Here is a 17,951-nt window from a genome sequence, read left to right on the forward strand (position 1 = left end):
GCATCAAAAAGGGGGCTGAGGGAAGCCCCAGGACTGGCCCCATCCCTGAGGTCTCTGGACTTGGGAGCGAGGACCTGACAAATCTCCCTTCCTAGGTTTGACTCTCTAGCACAAGACAGGCTCGGATCCAAGTTAGGCTGTCCCAGGTCTGCTGCGTGGCCCTGGGCCAATTACATCACTCTATGCCTCAGTTTTCCTCATCTGTAACGTGGGCCTAATGATGCCTCTCCACCAGCCGGCTGGGACGTTAGTGATGACGGAGGGGGCACAGCCGGTGAGATCATCCAGCCCCCTCCCTGCACAGGAGTGGGGAGACTGGCTTCCTGAGGACGGGAGTGGCTGAAGGGAGAGCCTGGAAGAGGCTGGAATTTCCCATCCTGTCTTTGGTTTTTTTTTTTGTTTTGTTTTGTTTTTTTGAGACAGAGTCTCACTCTGTTGCCTGGGCGACAGTGCCATGGCGTCAGCCTAGCTCACAGCAACCTCAAACTCCTGGGCTCAAGCAATCCTCCTGCCTCAGCCTCCCGAGTAGCTGGGACTACAGGCATGCACCACCATGCCCGGCTAATTTTTTCTGGATATATTTTTAGTTGTCCATATAATTTCTTCCTATTTTTTAGTAGAGACGGGGTCTCACTCTTGCTCAGGCTGGTCTCGAACTCCTGAGCTCAAATGATCCACCCGCCTGGGCCTCCCAGAGTGCTAGGATTACAGGTGTGAGCCACCGCACCGGCCCCCATCCTGTCTTAATCTGGTTTCCTCCCAGATCCAGTTGTAGGGGCAGGAGAGGGGTTTGGGGGCCAGCAGGCCCAGTCCAGCTCTTGAAGGAGGAAGCTAGTACCCAGGAAGACCCAGAGAAACCATGTCCTTTCAAGCACACAAAGCTGCTGGGGACCCATAGCAGGGTTGGGCCTCGGTTGTCTGACACCAAAAACAGAGGGATGGAAGCCACGAGGAAAAGGCAGACTGCTTTGGACCTGAGCCAGGTTGCCCTGGATCATGACAGGCTGGGGCTAGGTCAGAGCAGCCAGCCTGGCCGAGGAGATGCCTGGAAACTGAACGCTGGGACCTGTGGCTTGGGGACAGAGCCAGGTCAGTCAGGTGGGAGGGAAGGGGTCCCAATGAGGTGGATTGAAATAAACCAGAATCAACACTCAGGTATCTGAATGTGAAAAGGCAGTGAGCTCCCTGTCCCTGGAGGTATGCAAACACAGAGAGGCACCCTTGGTGGGGAGCAGCCAGGGAGACTCAGAGGTCTGGACTCCCCGGCCCTCCTAGCCCTGGGCCTCAATGAGTCAAGCTGCCCTCAACACTGCCTTGCTCAGACTCCAGATATACCCTGTCTGACCACACCCCCAGTGGGAGTGAAATTAGTGGTGCACTTTAGAAGGGGGGTGCTGGGGAAGAGAGACGCCACAGAGGCCCACGTCCCTGGGGCTCAACCAGGACATGCAGATCTCTTTGTTCCTCTCCCAGAAGTGGCTGCTGTGGAACATGACCCAGAACAGGGCTGGCCAGAAGCCACTGAGGGTCTCCAAACCGCATCTTCCCCACAAGTAGCCCTGCTCAAGGGTCCACCCAGGACTTCACCTCCCTCCAGATGAACTCCTGCTGGGGAATGCAGGGAACACAGATGGTCTCTCCTAAGTCCCCCCACCCCACCCCCTACCCACCACCCCCAGGAGACACTCAGGAGGTCTTATGAATCTGGTGACTTCCTGAAAATTTAAACAGCCCTTCCCAGGGAGAGGGGTGGCAGGGGTGGTGCTGGGTGAAGCCTAAAAACCACTTTCTTCAGAGCCAGGCAGCTTTTCACCTGCTTGCTGTCTGACGTGAAACCACTTCACTTTTCTGAGTCTCAGCCACTAGACCTGTAAAACGGCAATACTCCTTCCTGCAGTTACTCTGCAGAGGCAGGTAGGGTGTTTTGGAGTCATCATCGCAACAGATCCTCCTCACTCTTCTTTTTCTTTTTGGGACAGAGTCTCACTCTGTCGCCTGGGCTAGAGTGCAGTGGCCCAATCCAGCTTACTGCAGCCTCCAAGTCCCGGGCTCAAGTGATCTTCCCACCTCAGCCTCTCAAGCAGCTGGGACTACAGACACAAGCCACCATACCCAGCTAACTTTTTCTATTTTTAGTAGAGACAGGGTCTCACTCTTGCTCAGGCAACTCTCAAACTCCTGACTTCAAGTGATCCTCCTGCCTCACTCGGCCTCCCAGAGTGTTCGGATCAGAGGAGTGAGCCACCGCACCAGGCCCAGCCTCACTGTTTTGTAAATGACCACCACATATGTAAAGAGCATAGCTCAATAAAAATGCACTCCACAACTGCAGGAGTTAGGGGACAGGGAAAGAGGGTAAATCAAGGTCAACAAGAGACCTACAGCCCAGAAAATGCCAGTTGAAACTGAAGCCTGGTTGAAGCCCCCGTGGGGCACGCTCCAAAGAAATGGGTGAAAGGACTTTACGTCTTTGCTCCACAGCCTGGGATTACCAGGGCAACCCTCAAGGTGAGGGTGGGGCTCCGGTTTTTCAGGGGAACCTGCTTGTCGTGGCACACACAGAGAACGTGGACACAAGCCCCTCCACCCCGGTGTGCCTAGGAGGAGGCAGGGGTCCCGGCCTGGCCTACAGTGACTCCTGCCAGCAGGTCCTGCACTGTCCACAGTCACTGAGGGCTTACAGTCTGCCAAACACTTTTCCTGCATTAACCCATTCATTCCTCCAGCAGCCTTAGGAGGATGGGCTGTTACCAACCATGCTACTTTACAGACGAGGAGAAGAGGAAATTGAGGCAGGGGGGCGAAGGGACGTGCCCGGGGCAGTCCGGGAGCCGGGCGGGCCGGGGCAGCGGCTGCGGAGCAGGGGCGCCGAGCCAGGCAGGCCCCGCCCGCGCGGGCGGCGCAGCCAATGGGCGCCGGCCCGGAGTGGGGTGATGCGGCGTCAACGCGTAGCTCCCGGGAGCGGGCCCTGGGTCACGTGCGCCGCGCCGGCTCCACCCGGGGCGGGGGGGCCGCGGCGGGGGCCTGCGGGCCCAGCCCCCAGGCCAGACACCTGGCTGGGCCTGTGGCCAGGTGCGTCCCGGCACCGGGGCGGGCTACTGGGCATCCCCCCGCTGTCGGGACTGGGTGGCGCGCCCAGAGCGTGGGATTCAGCCCAGGTCACCCAGCCGGTCCCCTGCCCGACCTTGGTTTTGCCAACTGGGAGAGAGGGGTTCACAACTCCCCGCTTCCTCTCCGCGTCTTAGAGACTGGCGGGCAGCTTCTGTGGTTTCTGAGCCATTTTGGGCGGTGTCCAGCACGGGCACGGCCTCTTCCCAGGCCACTCTTCCTGCCTAGCCGTGCCCTCGGTGCCCCGAGCTCATGGTGGGTGGAGGGGCAGGCCCTGGGCAGGAGGACTGGGCTGTGCCACCTTCGGCATTGCCTAGGAGCCTACTGAGACCCCTCCCTAATCCCGGAGGCCCCTGCCGCCATGCTGGAGCTAAGCTGGGACATGCCTAGGTTGTGGCCGACGGGGCCAGCTGTGGGAAGGAATAGCCAGAAGCACGATTTCCCCACCCCTCTTTCTCCATCGGTGTGAAATGGAGCCAGATGACTGTTGACATGGATGATTCTGGTCCAAGATGAACCTTGTGCTCTGATTCCAGTGTGGCCTCTGCCGTGAGCTGGCAAGTTCTTTCCAGTCCTCTCTGAGGCTCTGTGGCCTGCTCTGCCCCACTGAGGTGCACACCATGGTGGGCACCGCCAGGGTCCTGATGGGCCTCGACAGGCCCTCCACAAGAGAGCTGGGTGAACACGAAAAAGCTGGTCGAAGCCCAAACCCTGCCACTCAGCGAGGGGTGAGGTCCACAGACATGGAGAATGAAGGAAGGGACACCTGTTCCCTGCGGGCGAACTGGCTGTTTGGGGAGAGGCCAAGTACAAACTGAATGGGAATCCATTGGTAGCAGGGAGAGTGAGAGGTGACCACGGGTATCATCTGACTCCCACAGGCCAAATGCAGTCATAAGTGGATTATGACTTTAAATTGTCAAAACGTATACAATCACACCTGAGGGCTGGATTTCGGGCTTTTCTTGAAAAATGGAAGTGTTGAGCAACCCAGGGCGTGACAATGGCTGTCCCTTTTCAGTCAGGGCTGTGAACTCCTTTCTCCACAGTCCTTGGCCTCACTTATTAATAAATGAATACATTGATAATAAAAAGGCCCCTGGGGAATTGGATGTATCACCCATGATGCCATTGGACAGATCAGGAGAGTGAAGACCAGAGTGAGACGGTGACTTGGCACCTCAATGAAGCCTGCAACCCCAGGTAGGCGTGGGGGTGGGGAGGAGATGACACGGACAGTGGAGTCCCGTCGCTATCCGGTCGGTATCCAGAAGCGTTCCAACGACTCCCTTGTGCTGAAGGTAGAGATTTTGCTTCCTTTGGCTGACCTGGGCTCAGAGGCCCTGGCCAGACCCCTCTGGGGTCCACCCAGAAAGGTCTGATAGGGGCTCCTCAGAAGTAAACTGATGCAATTTCTGGGTGAGTCGTGCCTATCCGAGGTCTCTGATTCTACCCTCCCTCACCCCTTCAGGACCCAAAGGAGACCCTTTTCCTGGGGTCTTCAATGGTGCTTCAGTGGGCGACTAGTGAGCAGGTGGACCATGAGCCATGACAGGACCACAGTGTTCCCACGTGGCCTCCCAGCTTTCTGGGGAGGGGACTGCAGGTGGGGAGCAGCTCCTCTCAGGTTCTAAGGATGAGAGGCAGCCAAGAGCTGAGGAGGCAGCATTTGAGAGAGAAGTCCAGAAGTTTGTCTCTGTCCAAGTCTGTGCCCCTATTGTGTTCTGCCCCACCTCCCATCTCTGGCCCTCTCCATCCATACTGCAGTGACCATCTGTCATTTGTGTCTACCCAGATTTCATCCTTCCTCTGTTAACAGCCTGATTTTTCAGGGTGGGTTCTAAGGCTTTTGCTGGAACTACTGTATTGGGAAGGAGACAGCTCTCTCTGCCAGTAGGATGTCTGCCTGGAGCTGCAAGCAGCCTGGAGTCAACCACATGGAAGAGCCAACCCAGGGGAAGCAGAGCCAAGACTTACAGAGGGGCAGATTCCTCACCAAATTCATAAGCACCTGGATTCAGCTGTGCCTGAAGCTGATTTTCAGTTACATTAACCAATAAATTCTGTAAGGTTTTTTGGATAGGCCGGCGCCAGAGAAAGAAAGACGAGCAGAGTTGAAAGGGATAAGTAAAGAGGCTTTATTGGGGCGCTCCTGGGTGAGGGTAACGAGTCCCAAGAGAGGGACTCAGGCGAGATTTTTGGGTCTCGGGAGAGAGAGAGAGACCCGAAAAGTCGCATCGCCCAGAAGTCTGAGTGGGTTTGTGTATGTTTTTAGGGAAGGGGGTAGGGGTTTCTTTGGCAGGAAGATTTATGGTGGGGAGAACAAGGAATTGTCCCTTGCAGTTTTAGGGTGGGTATTGAGAAATAGGAAGGGCCGGTGGTATGTGTGGACTCCAAGAACCAAGACTCCTATCAGGGTAACCATCCAGGTGTGGTCGTCCTTTAACTTAGCTGGGCCTTGCAGGCATTGTCCTTGGCAGGTCTCGTGGGCTGCTTCTTTTTCCATTAGGGAGGGGAGGGGTGCGCGCCACCAGCCTTACAAATTCCTCTATCTGATTAACCAGTTTCTGCCACAATCAAAAAATGCCCAATGTGCCATCTCTAAATGAGGAGTTTGGGCCACAAACTACCTCCATCCTGGACAAAGAGGTCTTGATGCTGGTTAACTTTTCTCTAGCATTTCCCAAACTTCATTTCCTACAGAACCCCTCCTTTTTTGGGAACAGCTGTTAATGCATTGGGAAATGCACTTTAGCAAATGTCCTTGAGAGATCTTGAAGTCCCTGCCAGGAGGCAAGTCAGTTGAGTCAGAGTTGCATGACCACCTCCCTTGCCCTGTGGTGGGACTACCCACTGCAGCTGCTCCCAGGTTGAGAGCTCTGGGGCTTGGCTACTTGCTCAGAGCCTCCCTCACTGCAGGCCCTGGAAGACGGTTCCAGCACTTAAAGTGTCCTTGATTCTGGAAGTAGCACCAGGCTCCGAGCTCCCCAGGAGCAGGACCAGAGCAGCCCTGCCCCTTCCCTCCGGCACCCACCTGGCACACAGCAGGCTCTCGGGAACATCAGCTAAAACCACAAGCGGACCAGGTGTCCTGGCGAGTCCATGGTGGTGTCTGGGACCAGCCTACTCTCCACAGGGCAGGGACACAGCTCAGGCCTCTTTCAGTGCCCACAGTGCCTGGCACAGGGCTGGGACACAGCATGAGCTCAAGGTCCATACTGTCTGTTCAAAGGGACCTGGGGTTGCAGGCCTCCCCCACTTCAGAAGCCCACTCCCCTACTCCCCCTGGTATGGGAGCCTCTATGTCACTCTGGCCAGAAATAGGAAAGGCCTCTGCAGAGCTCCCTGGAGCCCAGGGAGGCGACTGGCCCAAGGGATCTGGGTGCTGCCACTTCTGGCTTGCGCTGGTGATGGTGGTGGTCCCAGTGTGGCCATGGACCTACCTGCCTACTATAGGCAGGTAGGGGAGCTCCATCCTGAGCCACCCTCCCAGAAGGGCTGGTGTTCAGGGTGGGGGGCGTCTTTCCTGCCTGCTCGCCCATGGCCCTGGTCTGGGAGGCCCAGCTCCGGGATCCGGTGCTGCTGGCTCTGCTGCTGCTGCTGTGCAGCCTTAGGCAAGCCACAGTCCTCAGTGTCTTCACCCGCACGGCGGGAGGCTGGGCAGATGTCTTGATGCTTAGTCCAAGTTCACTGGGTTATGATGCGTCCACCCAACTTGAGGGCCACCCTCAAGCTCCAGGAGGCAAAGGGACTAAAGGACTCTCTGGCTCCCCAAGCCACCTGGAGAAGGCACAGGTATTGCAGGCTCCCACAGTCCACCCCTCAGGACCCCTACGCCCCTAGGCCTGCCAGGGCCCTGCTTCCCCAGGACAGCTGCCTCCCAGCAAGAGCTGCAGGCGCCCACCTAGCACAGGAGAAGACAGGAGAGAAGACTTTTAAAAAGGGGGAGAGTGGGCTGGGGGGGATAGGAGGAGATGGGTCGCTTTTGGGGGGATGAAAATGTTCTATTAATAAAATTGACTGTGGTGATGGTTGCCCAACTCCATGAGTATACTTAAACCTGATTATACATTTTAAATGGGCAAATTGTATGCTATGCAAATTATCTCAATAAACCTGTTACCAAAGAAAGCAGGGGGAGAGTCTACCTGGCTTGGAGCAGCAGTTCTCAAGTTCAGTGCCTAGGGCGGGCTCTGCAGAAGGTGCTGACGCCTGGCCACCGTGTGGGAGCCCAGCAGGGGGCAGGGGGTGGGAGTGGGGCTGAGGGTGGTCAGCGTGGCTCCGGTCTGCTTGCTCAAAGCCTTGGTGCTCGGGGCAAGGGTGAGTGGCCTGCCCCTTCCTGCGTGGGCCCTGGGACGAGACACAGGAAGAGGTCTGGTCCTAGAGCTCTCAGGCAGGTGTGGCAGGCTTGCAGCTGCCACCACTGATGCCCCACCCTGGGCCGTGCCAGGGGTTTTCCTGGCCAGGCAAGGGGCTGTTGAGATATTTCGGGTGGTGGGGAAGGGGTGGAGCGAGGGTCCCCATGGCAGCCTCTGCTTAAGGGCAGGTGGTTAGACCTGGCAGACCCTTCAGACTGTCACAAGTGACTCGACAAAGATCACACAGGAACAGTTTGTTCAATTATTTATTTATTGTGGAGTATTTTACATGCAAGAACTCAACTAGAGAGATGGGATCTGGAAGGAGGGCCAGTGGGGTGGGTGGATGCTCTGGTGTTGCTCTGAGCCTCGTGTACACTGACCCGCCCTCCAGAACCAGCTCTGCCCATAGAAACACACGACAGTGACAAGAACACCAGACTTCCGGGACAAGTGGGCAATGAACTCAACACATTCTTCTTTTCCATAGCCCCCGACAATCCTGAGAACCCTCACAAATTAAGTGCAAACTTTAGGAAGTAAATGTCCACTCCCCTCTCCAGGGGAGCCTGGAGGTTTGTGCCGAGAGCAGCAGTTCTGACTTAGGGGTTGACGACTGCTGCTGGGGGCCGGTGGCTACAGGGGAGGTTTGGACCCACGGACAGGAAGGGCCGGAGCCGGGTGCTGGGGGAGGAGGGCACCGCAGGGCCTACAGGGAGTGTCTTTGAGCTGGACACACGCTTCTCTGTGGCTGGGGAAGACTGGCTGTAACCCCCCAGCTGTCCCAACAGCAGACTGTGGAGAGGCTCCCGGGGGCCACCTGGCAGCACCAGGGGCTGAGGCCAGGCTGCGAGTGGGTGCCTCCAAGCCATCCAGGGGCTGGCCTGGCCCCACTGGACCATCCAGAAGGCTGGACCCAACTGAGAGGTGTCCGTGTGGGGGCCAAGGGTGGGGGTGTGGTGCCCGGCAGCAGTCTGCCCTGCCAGCACCTGCTGCCACTGGGTCCTCAGAGCCCTCGCCACCACTCTCCTGGCTGGGCCTTGAGGATGACTGCCAGGGTGCCAGGTTCTCTTCTCCAGAGCAGCGGAGTGACCGCACAGGCCCTGAGACCACTGGGTGAGGAGGGAAGTGCAGTGAGCCAAGGCACGGTCACTCACAAAGGGGCTGACAGACAGAAAGACGGGAGGACAGACAGACGGTCACCTTTCCCTCTGGCCCAGGCCAGCAACAACCCCTTTTGGCTTCAAAACCCCTTGTCCTGTGCACACTGATAATCGAGCTGGTCGTTCTTTCAGCCTGGCCACAGTGCGCCTGCTCGGTTGTCTGGGGGCGCCTGGGCAGGGACCACCGTGCCTGGGGGCAAACTGCACACGTGCCATTCGCTGCCGCCCACTGGCCAAACAGGTAGGCGGCAGGCAATGGGTAGTCTCCACGTCTCGGCACACAATGAACACAGAAAAGGTTAAACACATTCCCAAGAAAATATTTTGACAAAATAAATATTTTAACCTATAATCAGGTATAATTAGTGCTTACGAGGAATCCCAGCAATAATTTAGTGTAATTAAGTACATACTGTATCTGTGATTTCTAACACTTGTGGGAGGCTGGTGGCCTGCGCAGGTCCAGCTTTCCTGCCAGGGCTCTGCTCTCTTCCCTGACCAGGTGGCCTGAGGACTGTGCTCCTAGATGCGGGCGGGGGGCTCAGGACAGCACACCCCACCAGGGCTGAGCGGAACTCAGGGCACCTGGGCGGGACTTGCTTCCTCAAGAGCCCATCCCCTCAGCCTATGGGTCGGGTCTGGGTGGCTGTCTGGACAGGAGGTGGCAGCAGGTGCTTGAAAGCCACCAGGAGGGTGGCTCCAGGCTGGGAAGGCAGGAGACACATGTATGCATGGCCAGTGGCCTCCTGCCAGCCCACATGACTCCACCACCACCTGCTGCCCATGGGGCAGCCGGGCTTCTCCAAGCTGTGCCTGGCCCACCAGCAGGAGTCGGGGCGGGGGCGGGGGCAGCTCTGGGACGGGTACTAGGAACGGCTGTGCTGGGGCTCCCAGGGGGGCACCTGCCTCAGCTTTGTGCCCTGCAGGAGCCCCTCTCGCTCTCAGAGCCTGCAGGCTCCTGGCCTGCGGGACTTCCCTTTGCCCAGGCAGGGAGGCGCGCTCTGCCCTCACAGGGCACTGGGCCTGGTGCTATGGTGCTGGGGCTGCAGCAGTCTGGCTGCCCGAGGTCCCACTGCCCACTGCCACAGGCTTGGCTCTGGCCCTCACAGAGACCGTGCCGAAGGGCTGGGGTCCCTGGGTACACCTAGGCCATTCCAGCCACCTTCTCTGCAGCTCCAGTCAAGCCAGCTGTCTTCACAAGTCTCAACATCCAAGATGGCCTCAGGGGGCTCTGCCTTTGAGAAACGCTGATGAGAGAGGCACAGGCTGAGTCGGAGAGCAGAGGTGGCGGCTGTGGCACGTGCTGCTAGACAGGGCAGGGCTGGAATCAGGCTGGCCAGGCTCCGGGGAGGAGCTTCCTGGGCATCCCCTGAGGAACTGGAGTGTGACATCCCCAGCTGGTCCTGCCAGATGGGCCCCCAGCCAGACCGCAGGCCCCCTCTTGGAGGAAACTGGAGGGGTGCTAGACTGGGCACGGGCTTCTGGGTCGGGCAGCGCCCCACTCCCTGTTGGAACTGTTGGTGCTCGGCATGACTCCTGGCTGCAGTCTCTATCCTAACTGCTCCCCAGAGACCACGTCACTGGTCTCTGCTCAGGTGACACCCGGCCCCTTTTCCCTGCTTGGGCTAGTGCTCTGGCAGTGACCACTGCAGCATCTAGGCCATCTTGCCAGGTGGGACAGGCTGATCATACCAACGAGGACACAGGATGGGAACAGGTGTCACCAGCCTCCATCTGCTCAGCCCCAGGCTGTCAGCCTTCAAGGTTGGCTTGGGGAGAGGGTGCAAATTGGTGGCCAGGGGACATCTGAGGTGGGAGGAGGTCAGGCTGTCAGGACAGTCTGTGGGAGGACGAGGCCCAGACGGAGAAGCAGTGCAGGGGTCTTAGTGCTGCTCTGGCCACTCAGTCATCTGGAACCTCCAAGCACGGTGCAAAGCTGTCTGCGGCTGGGCCCTGGAGGTAGCAGTGTGCGGCTACCACAGGCCAGGCCAAAGCCCCGAGTGTGGCAGCTCACAAACCCACGACACTTTCCCAGACATGCCTCCCCGAGCAAGCCTCTCCACAAACCAGGGCCAGGTGTGCGTGTGAACGTGCAGGGTGTGCCGGGCCAGGCGGGGCCGGTGGAGCTATCTCAGCGGCACCCCTGCTGCCCTCCCGACCGCCTGTGGCCCTTCCCACGCCAGGAGCCTGCTGAGCCAGCTCATGCGTGGGCTCGGGCTAGCAGCTGAGTGATGGAGAGGGTCGAGGAGGTAAAAGAACCCCCTGTGGGCACCCACAGAGCCTTCTACAGTCCTGCCACACCACGTGCCACAAGGGGACACACAGTCCAAGGAGGAGACCAGGCCTGCGGGTGCAACTGTGCCCTGTTCTTCCACAGGCAGCAGCACAAACCCCCTCCTGGAAGAGAGGGGCACGGGAGGGCGGGCGTGCCAGGTGGAGGTGGGGCACACGGAGGGGGCCGGGGCCGCCCCTTCTCTGTAGGTGGGTGGGTGGCTGGAAGAAAGACCGTCCAGGTCTGCTCAGGAAACGGTGCCAAGGGGCTGCCCTGCCTGGGGCTGGGCCACTCTGCCCGCTCTTCCTGGGAGGAAACCTGGGCAGACGGGGCCGTGAGGGGAGGGCAGGGAGGGGCCTCTGGCTGCAGCTGTCCCACCACCCAGAGTGAAAAAGGTGGCTGAAGCTGATCCTGACTAGTGGGAGGCCTGGGAGCAGACACGGTGGCATTTCCATGGAGACACAGGTGTGCAGGCCGCGTGGGGGCTGGGGATGGGAGGAGTTGCCAGTGCCCGGTGTCCACAGCGAGCGGGTGGTGACCCGCCATCTGGGGAGGCAAACCACAGAGCCGTCACAGGGCGAAGAGGGCATCCTCTGACCGCTCCGGCTTCTTCTGGCCAGGAGGGTTTGAGGCTGGAGTGGGGGCCTCCACCGGGGGTGAGGGGAGGTCAGGAACCATTTCAGCAGCTTTGGCTCTTTCTTCAAGGAATTTATCGAACTCTGCAACACAAACCAAGGCAAGGGCCAGGATTGGTGGGGTCACCCCAGCACGAGCCTCCCAGCTCCGGCCTGTACCACCCAGCAGGGGGCAGGCAGGGGTGGCAGGGCCAGCAGCCAGCCAGAGCCAGGGACGCTGCCTACGGACCAGCCTGTTTCCTTTTCCGCTACCTCCAGGGCTGGTGGCGGGCAGTGTGGGGGAGGGTCCCAGTTGTGTCCAGCCACAGGCCTGCAGGGAACGGCTCTTGGAAACAGGGCACAGAGCACCTGCCGCACCTGCTGCGCCGCCCATCTGGAGGTTTGTCCATTTTCCAGGAGGGGCGAGTTCCTAATTCACCTGGCAGGGCCCATCGCACCTACCCCACCCTCTCCCGCCAAGGGGAGAGACTGCAGAGACGCTGGGGAAGGAGGCGGGGGAGGGGGCGGCTCCACGCCCACGCGGGCACCAGAGCTACGCCCCGGGCCTCTGGCGGTTCCCTGCCTGCAGAGCAGCTGGCCTTGTGGGTCTGGTGGGCTGGGAGGGCAGAGGGGCAGCAGGAGCCGGGCAGGCAAACGTGAGGAGCGGGGGAGGTGGGATGTGGGGGTCTGCGTGGGAGAACTAAGCCCCCGCTGCTTCCACTCGACCCTTCAGCTGAGGCCCGGGGACGCCCCTCCGTCGGGCTCAGCCGCCCTCGGCGCCCTGTACACCCTGTGAACTGTGCCACACGCGTCTGAGCGGGACTGAGCATCCAGGGCTCGGGACCCAGATGGCAGTCCGCACACACTGTTCACTAGCTCTGTGACCCTCTGAAAGTCACATGTTCTAACCTCCGTTTCCCAATAAGCAAGATGAGAGAAATGACACCCCACATCAACAGGCCTGGGCGGGACCGAGCCACCCTTGAAGCCCGTGGCTCAGGGCCCGACACAGTAGGTGCTTTGGCAGCAGGGGCTTCATGGTGATCCGGGCTGGTCCCTGCACAGCCTTGGGTGGGAGCAGCAAAGGGGCACTATAAGGCCATCAGCCAGGCCATACCTTCACTCGTGACGCCCTCCTCCAGGTCGTCGCCCTTCTGTGGGAGGAGCAGAGACAGCGGCATTACGGCACTGGTCCCCGCCCCACCTGCCCAGCCAACTCTGCCCACCCTTGGCCACCCCAGGGTGGCACTGCCCATGGCAGCCAGAGCAAAATTTCCTATTTCTTTCTGTTTCTGGATCTTTGTAAAAGAAGCACTGCTCTTCTTATCGGAGAAACAGATATTTTGTTTTTAAAAAACAAAAGCAAGAGCAAACAAACAAAAAAACCCAAATAGGTTCTAGATTTTGCTCCCCCAGAAGGGCCAGAAAGAAAAAGTCCAAAATCAGCGCAGGCTGGTTCTCCAGCCTGGGCTGCAGAGGGCAGGTCCCCTGGCCCAGCACTCTCGAGGCGCTGGGGAGAAGCGCAGAGGGGCGGCCACAAGCAGGCTCAGCCGAGGCGCAGCCAGCGTCGCTGCATGTGCTTCCCTGCACAGTGCCCACTGGCGGCCAGCCACGGGGTTCTGGGAAGACACTGTCCAACCAAAGCTGGAGACAGCAGGAGGCCTGGATAGACCAGGGCCATGAAGCCACGGCACAGAGCCTGGCACCCAGTAGGTGCTGTGGCAGTGAGGCTGTCCCTCCGGAAGCCATGTCCTGTGGCCTCCCAGGAGCTGCACCAGCCTCCTCCTGTGGCCCAGATCCTTCACCTGCTGTTGGCTCTGGAAGGAGCTGCCGAGGCTCTGTGCATTCTTATAAAGTGGATCTGACTTGATCTTGTTTGGAGAATGCAGCAGTTTCTTGAGCTCAAGGAGCTGCCCAGGGACCGGGGAAGAGTGGCGTGTGCAGGGGCCTCACTGGGAAGGGGCAAGGTGGGGAATTGACAAGGCCCCAGGCTGGTCTAGGAGACCTGGGTTTTTTCCTGGCTCTGCCACTAACCTGTGTAGCCTTGCTGGACAAGTCCCTTCCCTGTCTTGACCTTGGGGTACCCCCTTAGAAGGTGAGGACCCTGGCCCTTCTTGCTTGGCTTCTATGACAGAAACTATTTCTTTTCGAGGCACTCCCTTAGGAAGGATATCATGGGATGTTTCCTTCCTCTCCTGATACCTGGGTGGCTGCCTCCTTTGGCAGTGAGTGTCCTTGGAAAGCCTGGCCTTCCAGGGAGGAGGCCCAGAGCAGTAAGAGGCCCTGACCTGAGGGCTGCTGTGCTAGTGTGGGAGGTGGCCAAGTCACCATCCCACAGAAAGCCAGGCTGACCCTGTGGTTAAAGAACTCAAGAGGCTACTCTGCTCTGGGGACAGGGCCCCCTGAAGAGGAGGCAGCTAGGAGCAAGAGATGAAGTGTCTCCAGGTCTGGGGGAGGATCCAACTAGCCCATGACCCTGGGCGAGCCACTTCCCCTCCCAGGTGCACTCCTCCATCAGCCACTGGCCAGTAACCCCCACTCTGTCCCCCCACCAGGCTGCTGAGTGAAAGTGCTTTGTAAGAAACACAGGGAGGAGGCTGGCGCGGTGGCTCACGCCTGTAATCCTAGCACTCTGGGAGGCCGAGGCGGGAGGATCGCTTGAGCTCAGAAGTTCGAGACCAGCCTGGGCAAGAGCAAGACCCCGTCTCTATCAAAAATAAAAAAAAATTAGCTGGGCATAGTGGTGTGCACCTGTAGTCCCAGCTACGTGGGAGGCTGAGGCAGGAAGATTGCTTGAGTCCAGGAGTTTGAGGTTGCTGTGAGCTAGGCTGACACCATGGCACTTTAGCCCGGGCAACAGAGCAAGACTGTTTCAAAAAAACAAAACAAAACAAAACAAAAAAAAAAGAAAGAAACAAACAAACAAACACAGAGAGGGACCAGCTCTCCTTTCTCAGGACCTGCTGCTGGTTTCAGATGCAAAATATCATCTCCTTGCCCCATCTCTTAGGATGGAGACAGTGGTCTTTTGGGCAGGGATTCTTTTTCTTTTTTTGAAACAGGGTCTCACTCTGTCACCCAGGCTGGAGTGCAGTGCCATCACCATAGCTCACAGCAACCTCAAACTCTTGGGCTCAAATGATCCTCCTGCCTCAGCCTCCCAAGTAGCTGGAACTACAGGTATGCACCACCATGCCTAGCTAATTTTTAATTTTTTCCAGAGACCAGCTCTGGCAGTTGCCCAGACTAGTCTCAAGCTCCTGGCCTCAAGCAATCCTCCCGCCTTGGCCTTCCAAAGTGCTGGGATTATAGACATTAGCTACCGTATCCAGCCAGGGGTTGTTTTGAATCAAAAATCAGGCAGGGGGAATGACAGTGAATTAAAAACAAAACCACTGTGTGTATATTTCACATTAAAAAAAAAAAAAGAACCCCTCCCCCCCAAAAGGCACACACACACCCCTGAAATGGAGAAGAAACTGCGGGGAAGGCAAATGTGTGTTCTGGAGCAGCTGGAGCTGGATTCACGCCCCAGCTCCACCTCCCTGGGCTGGTGTCCGGCAGGGCCGTGTGGGTGCGGGAGGCCTCCCCACCACGGCTGGCCACCGGGCCTGGGAGTCTCCCCGGCACCGCACCGTGGCCGAGCGCTGGGGCGGCAGGTGGGCTGTGGCGAGCTGGTGGCCGCAGACGCTGGGCCTGCCCTGCACCTCCCTCTCCACCGACCCTGGCTGGGGGCCGTGTCCCCGGAGGCCTGTCCTCAGAAGAGCCTCTGCTTCTCCACACCCCACACGAGATATAAAAGTCGAGTCTCACCAGGTCCATCCTGAGCCACACCTCAATGTCGTCCATGACAGAGGGCTGCGCAACGGGGATCTATGGAGGCGGCAAGCGGTGGGCCAGGCAGCCCCGCACAGCCAGGCGAGGGAGACAGAACACCGGAACAAAGGAAATCGTCAAAAGCAACCCCAAACGAAACCAAAATGTACACAGAGCAAAAAACACGACTGGCACGGCACGCACAGGCAACACAGGGCAGCCACATGTGAAATGGCAGGTGAGGAAAGCAATGGGGAGCAAATTATAAGAAGCGGCTGCCCGGCAGGGCGGGCGGCAGTACGAGTTCTTGAGATGGAGAACTTTTTGACTACGTGCGTCGGCCCTCACGGCTGCCCAGCCCCTCTCACCTTAGGGAGGCCCCGTCCTGCAGCCTCACTCTGAGCTCAACAGCCGGGACAGCGTGAGGAACGCTGACTGTCCACTGCTGAGCCCAGCCCCGGGGGGTGACTGGAGGAGCCGAGAGAGGCCCCTGACGTGCCAGGGAGGCTGAGTGGCAGCCTGCCCAGAGCAAGGTGCAGATGCTCAGGGGGTCAGGGCAGCGCCAGCCCTGGGAGACGTTGCAGGTATTTCGAAATGTGTCCTGGTGCGTTTCTGAGAGGCACCCAGGAGCCACGTGCTCCGTCAGCCTGGGTGTGGCTCAGGGGACAGAGGCAGGCGCCCTTAACCACCAGCAGAAACACAGCAAAAGTGAGGGCTTTGAGGACAAAAGGGACTGTGAGGCTTCAGTCGTCTCCGTGTCTCTTTAGGGGGAAAGAATCATGAAGCAGGCCCGAATGCAACAGCTTCCTTTAGTCTCATCCTTTCTTCCCAGCTTTCCGGGGCGTCTGCGCCACGGCAGTCAAAGAAGAGAAGTTCAGCTGAGAACGGGGAGCAGCAGCCAGGGAGCCAGAGGTGTGACTGGGCCCCACACAAATGACGCACCTCATGGGTGCCTGGGCAGTTGCCACACCTGGGCCTCTGTGCCAGCGGCCTTGTGGGCAGAGATTCTGAAAAATGCATGTGGCTAATAACACTAAAGCTGCTGTTAGATATGACGTGATAAGTGGAGGTAACCTTTAATCCCCTAGAAGCCATGTTGATGGAATGTTGGCTCCCAGCCTGGAGAAATGGGGAGACGGTCCTTGATCCAGGTGACCTGCCGCCTCACCTACTCTGGGTCTGGGAGGTACCTTCTGGGGGCTCACTTGCAAGCCCACTATTTTTTTTCTTTCTTTTTTTTTTTTTTTGAGACAGCGTCTCACTCTGTTGCCTGGGCTAGAATGCCGTAGTGTCAGCCTAGCTCCCAGCAACCTCAAACTCCTGGGCTCAAGCGATCCTCCTGCCTCAGCCTCCCGAATAGCTGGGACTACAGGCATGCGCCACCACACCCAGCTAATTTTTTGTATATATTTTTAGCTGTCCAGCTGATTTCTTTCTTTTTTTTTTTTTTTTGGTAGAGATAGGGTCTCGCTCTTGCTCAGGCTGCTCTCCAACTCCTGAGCTCGAACGATCCACCCGCCTTGCCATCCCAGAGTGCTAGGATTCCAGGCGTGAGCCACCGTGCCCGGCCAAGCCCACTATTTCTAGAAAAAAATGCCAGCACTGTGTCCATACCTGGCTTCACCCCAGTGTGATCTAAGGTAAAAATAAAGTTAAACTAAGCAGTAAGAGGACTGCCTCAGCATTCACCAAATGTAAAAAATAACGTGACCTTCACAAAGGGAAAGAACAAAGAATGCATATCACCAGCCCTGATGTGACAACTCCAGTCCTGGGGGGTGACACCGGCTGCCTCGGCCGCTGGCAGGTGGAATCGGAGCAGGCTGAGCAGGCCTGCAGGGCCACCGGAGCGCTTCCCTCCCTCGCTCTGAGGAGCGTGCTCTGTGCCCTAACTTCAGACCCAACATGGGCGGCCCACGTTTCTCAGAAAGGCTCAAGTCTGTCATGACAGATTAGGAAGAGCCTGTCTATGTTGCTGTTTTATCTCTTTGACTTACTGGGGACTTAAGAATGTTGAATTGAAAAAATATCAGGGAGTCTTTATCATGCTGACGTGAATCCTAGGGACACAGAGCATGTGATCACTCACTGGGGAGGGCGTTCGCGTGTCCAGTGGATGTGCTAACAGTGCCTGAAGTGGGCACCACCTTGCCCATCACTGGTCGACAAAAGCAGGTGTTGACTTCCTTGTGGCCAGACACAAGCAGGGTGCGATCTGCTATTTCGCACTTGCTGGCAGGCCTTCTGCCTTGACACGTTCCTGGAACAGGAGATGCCAATTTTCATGATCTTGGTGCCTGTAAGTCAGAATGCTTGGCCTCTGGGAGGATGTGTGTCACGCTAAGTCCCCAGAACTGAAGCTTAGAAAGTCAGCTGCGTCTCCAAAGAGCAAATAAACCCCACAACAGCTGTTAGAGTGCACACTGGCCCTTTTTCTACACCTGTCCAGCTTCTATCCACTCAGGAGAAGTTGTGATCAGATAGCCTAAGCTTTTCAATGGGTTGCAAAGGCTTGAAAAAAAGCCATTAAGGGGTCGTGGGCCTTAAACTTCAGATTTCTATTGTAATTGTTTTGTTACTGTTAAAAAATAAATCCCTTGAGGCCTGGGATCACGTTCCA

General features: G+C 57.9%; 1 protein-coding gene across 9 annotated transcripts in view; it reads right to left on the reverse strand.

Moving 5' to 3' along the window:
• Nucleotides 1-10,024: 10,024 nt before the first annotated feature.
• TOM1L2 (target of myb1 like 2 membrane trafficking protein) overlaps nt 10,025-17,951 on the reverse strand; it is a 109,847-nt gene continuing 101,920 nt past the window's right edge. For 6 of the 9 annotated variants that reach the window (XM_069481928.1, XM_069481927.1, XM_069481924.1 and 3 more), the window contains 3 exons: nt 15,329-15,388; nt 12,633-12,669; nt 10,025-11,620 (listed from right to left, as the gene is read on the reverse strand). In XM_069481928.1, coding sequence (XP_069338029.1) covers nt 11,472-11,620; nt 12,633-12,669; nt 15,329-15,388 — 246 coding nt within the window. In that variant the 3' untranslated portion in view covers nt 10,025-11,471. The remainder of the gene's footprint in view (nt 11,621-12,632; nt 12,670-15,328; nt 15,389-17,951) is intronic. The other 3 variants (XM_069481926.1, XM_069481925.1, XM_069481921.1) reach the window with 1 other exon arrangement.

This window comes from Eulemur rufifrons, chromosome 9, assembly GCF_041146395.1.
Source record: "Eulemur rufifrons isolate Redbay chromosome 9, OSU_ERuf_1, whole genome shotgun sequence".
Taxonomy (NCBI): domain Eukaryota; kingdom Metazoa; phylum Chordata; class Mammalia; order Primates; family Lemuridae; genus Eulemur; species Eulemur rufifrons.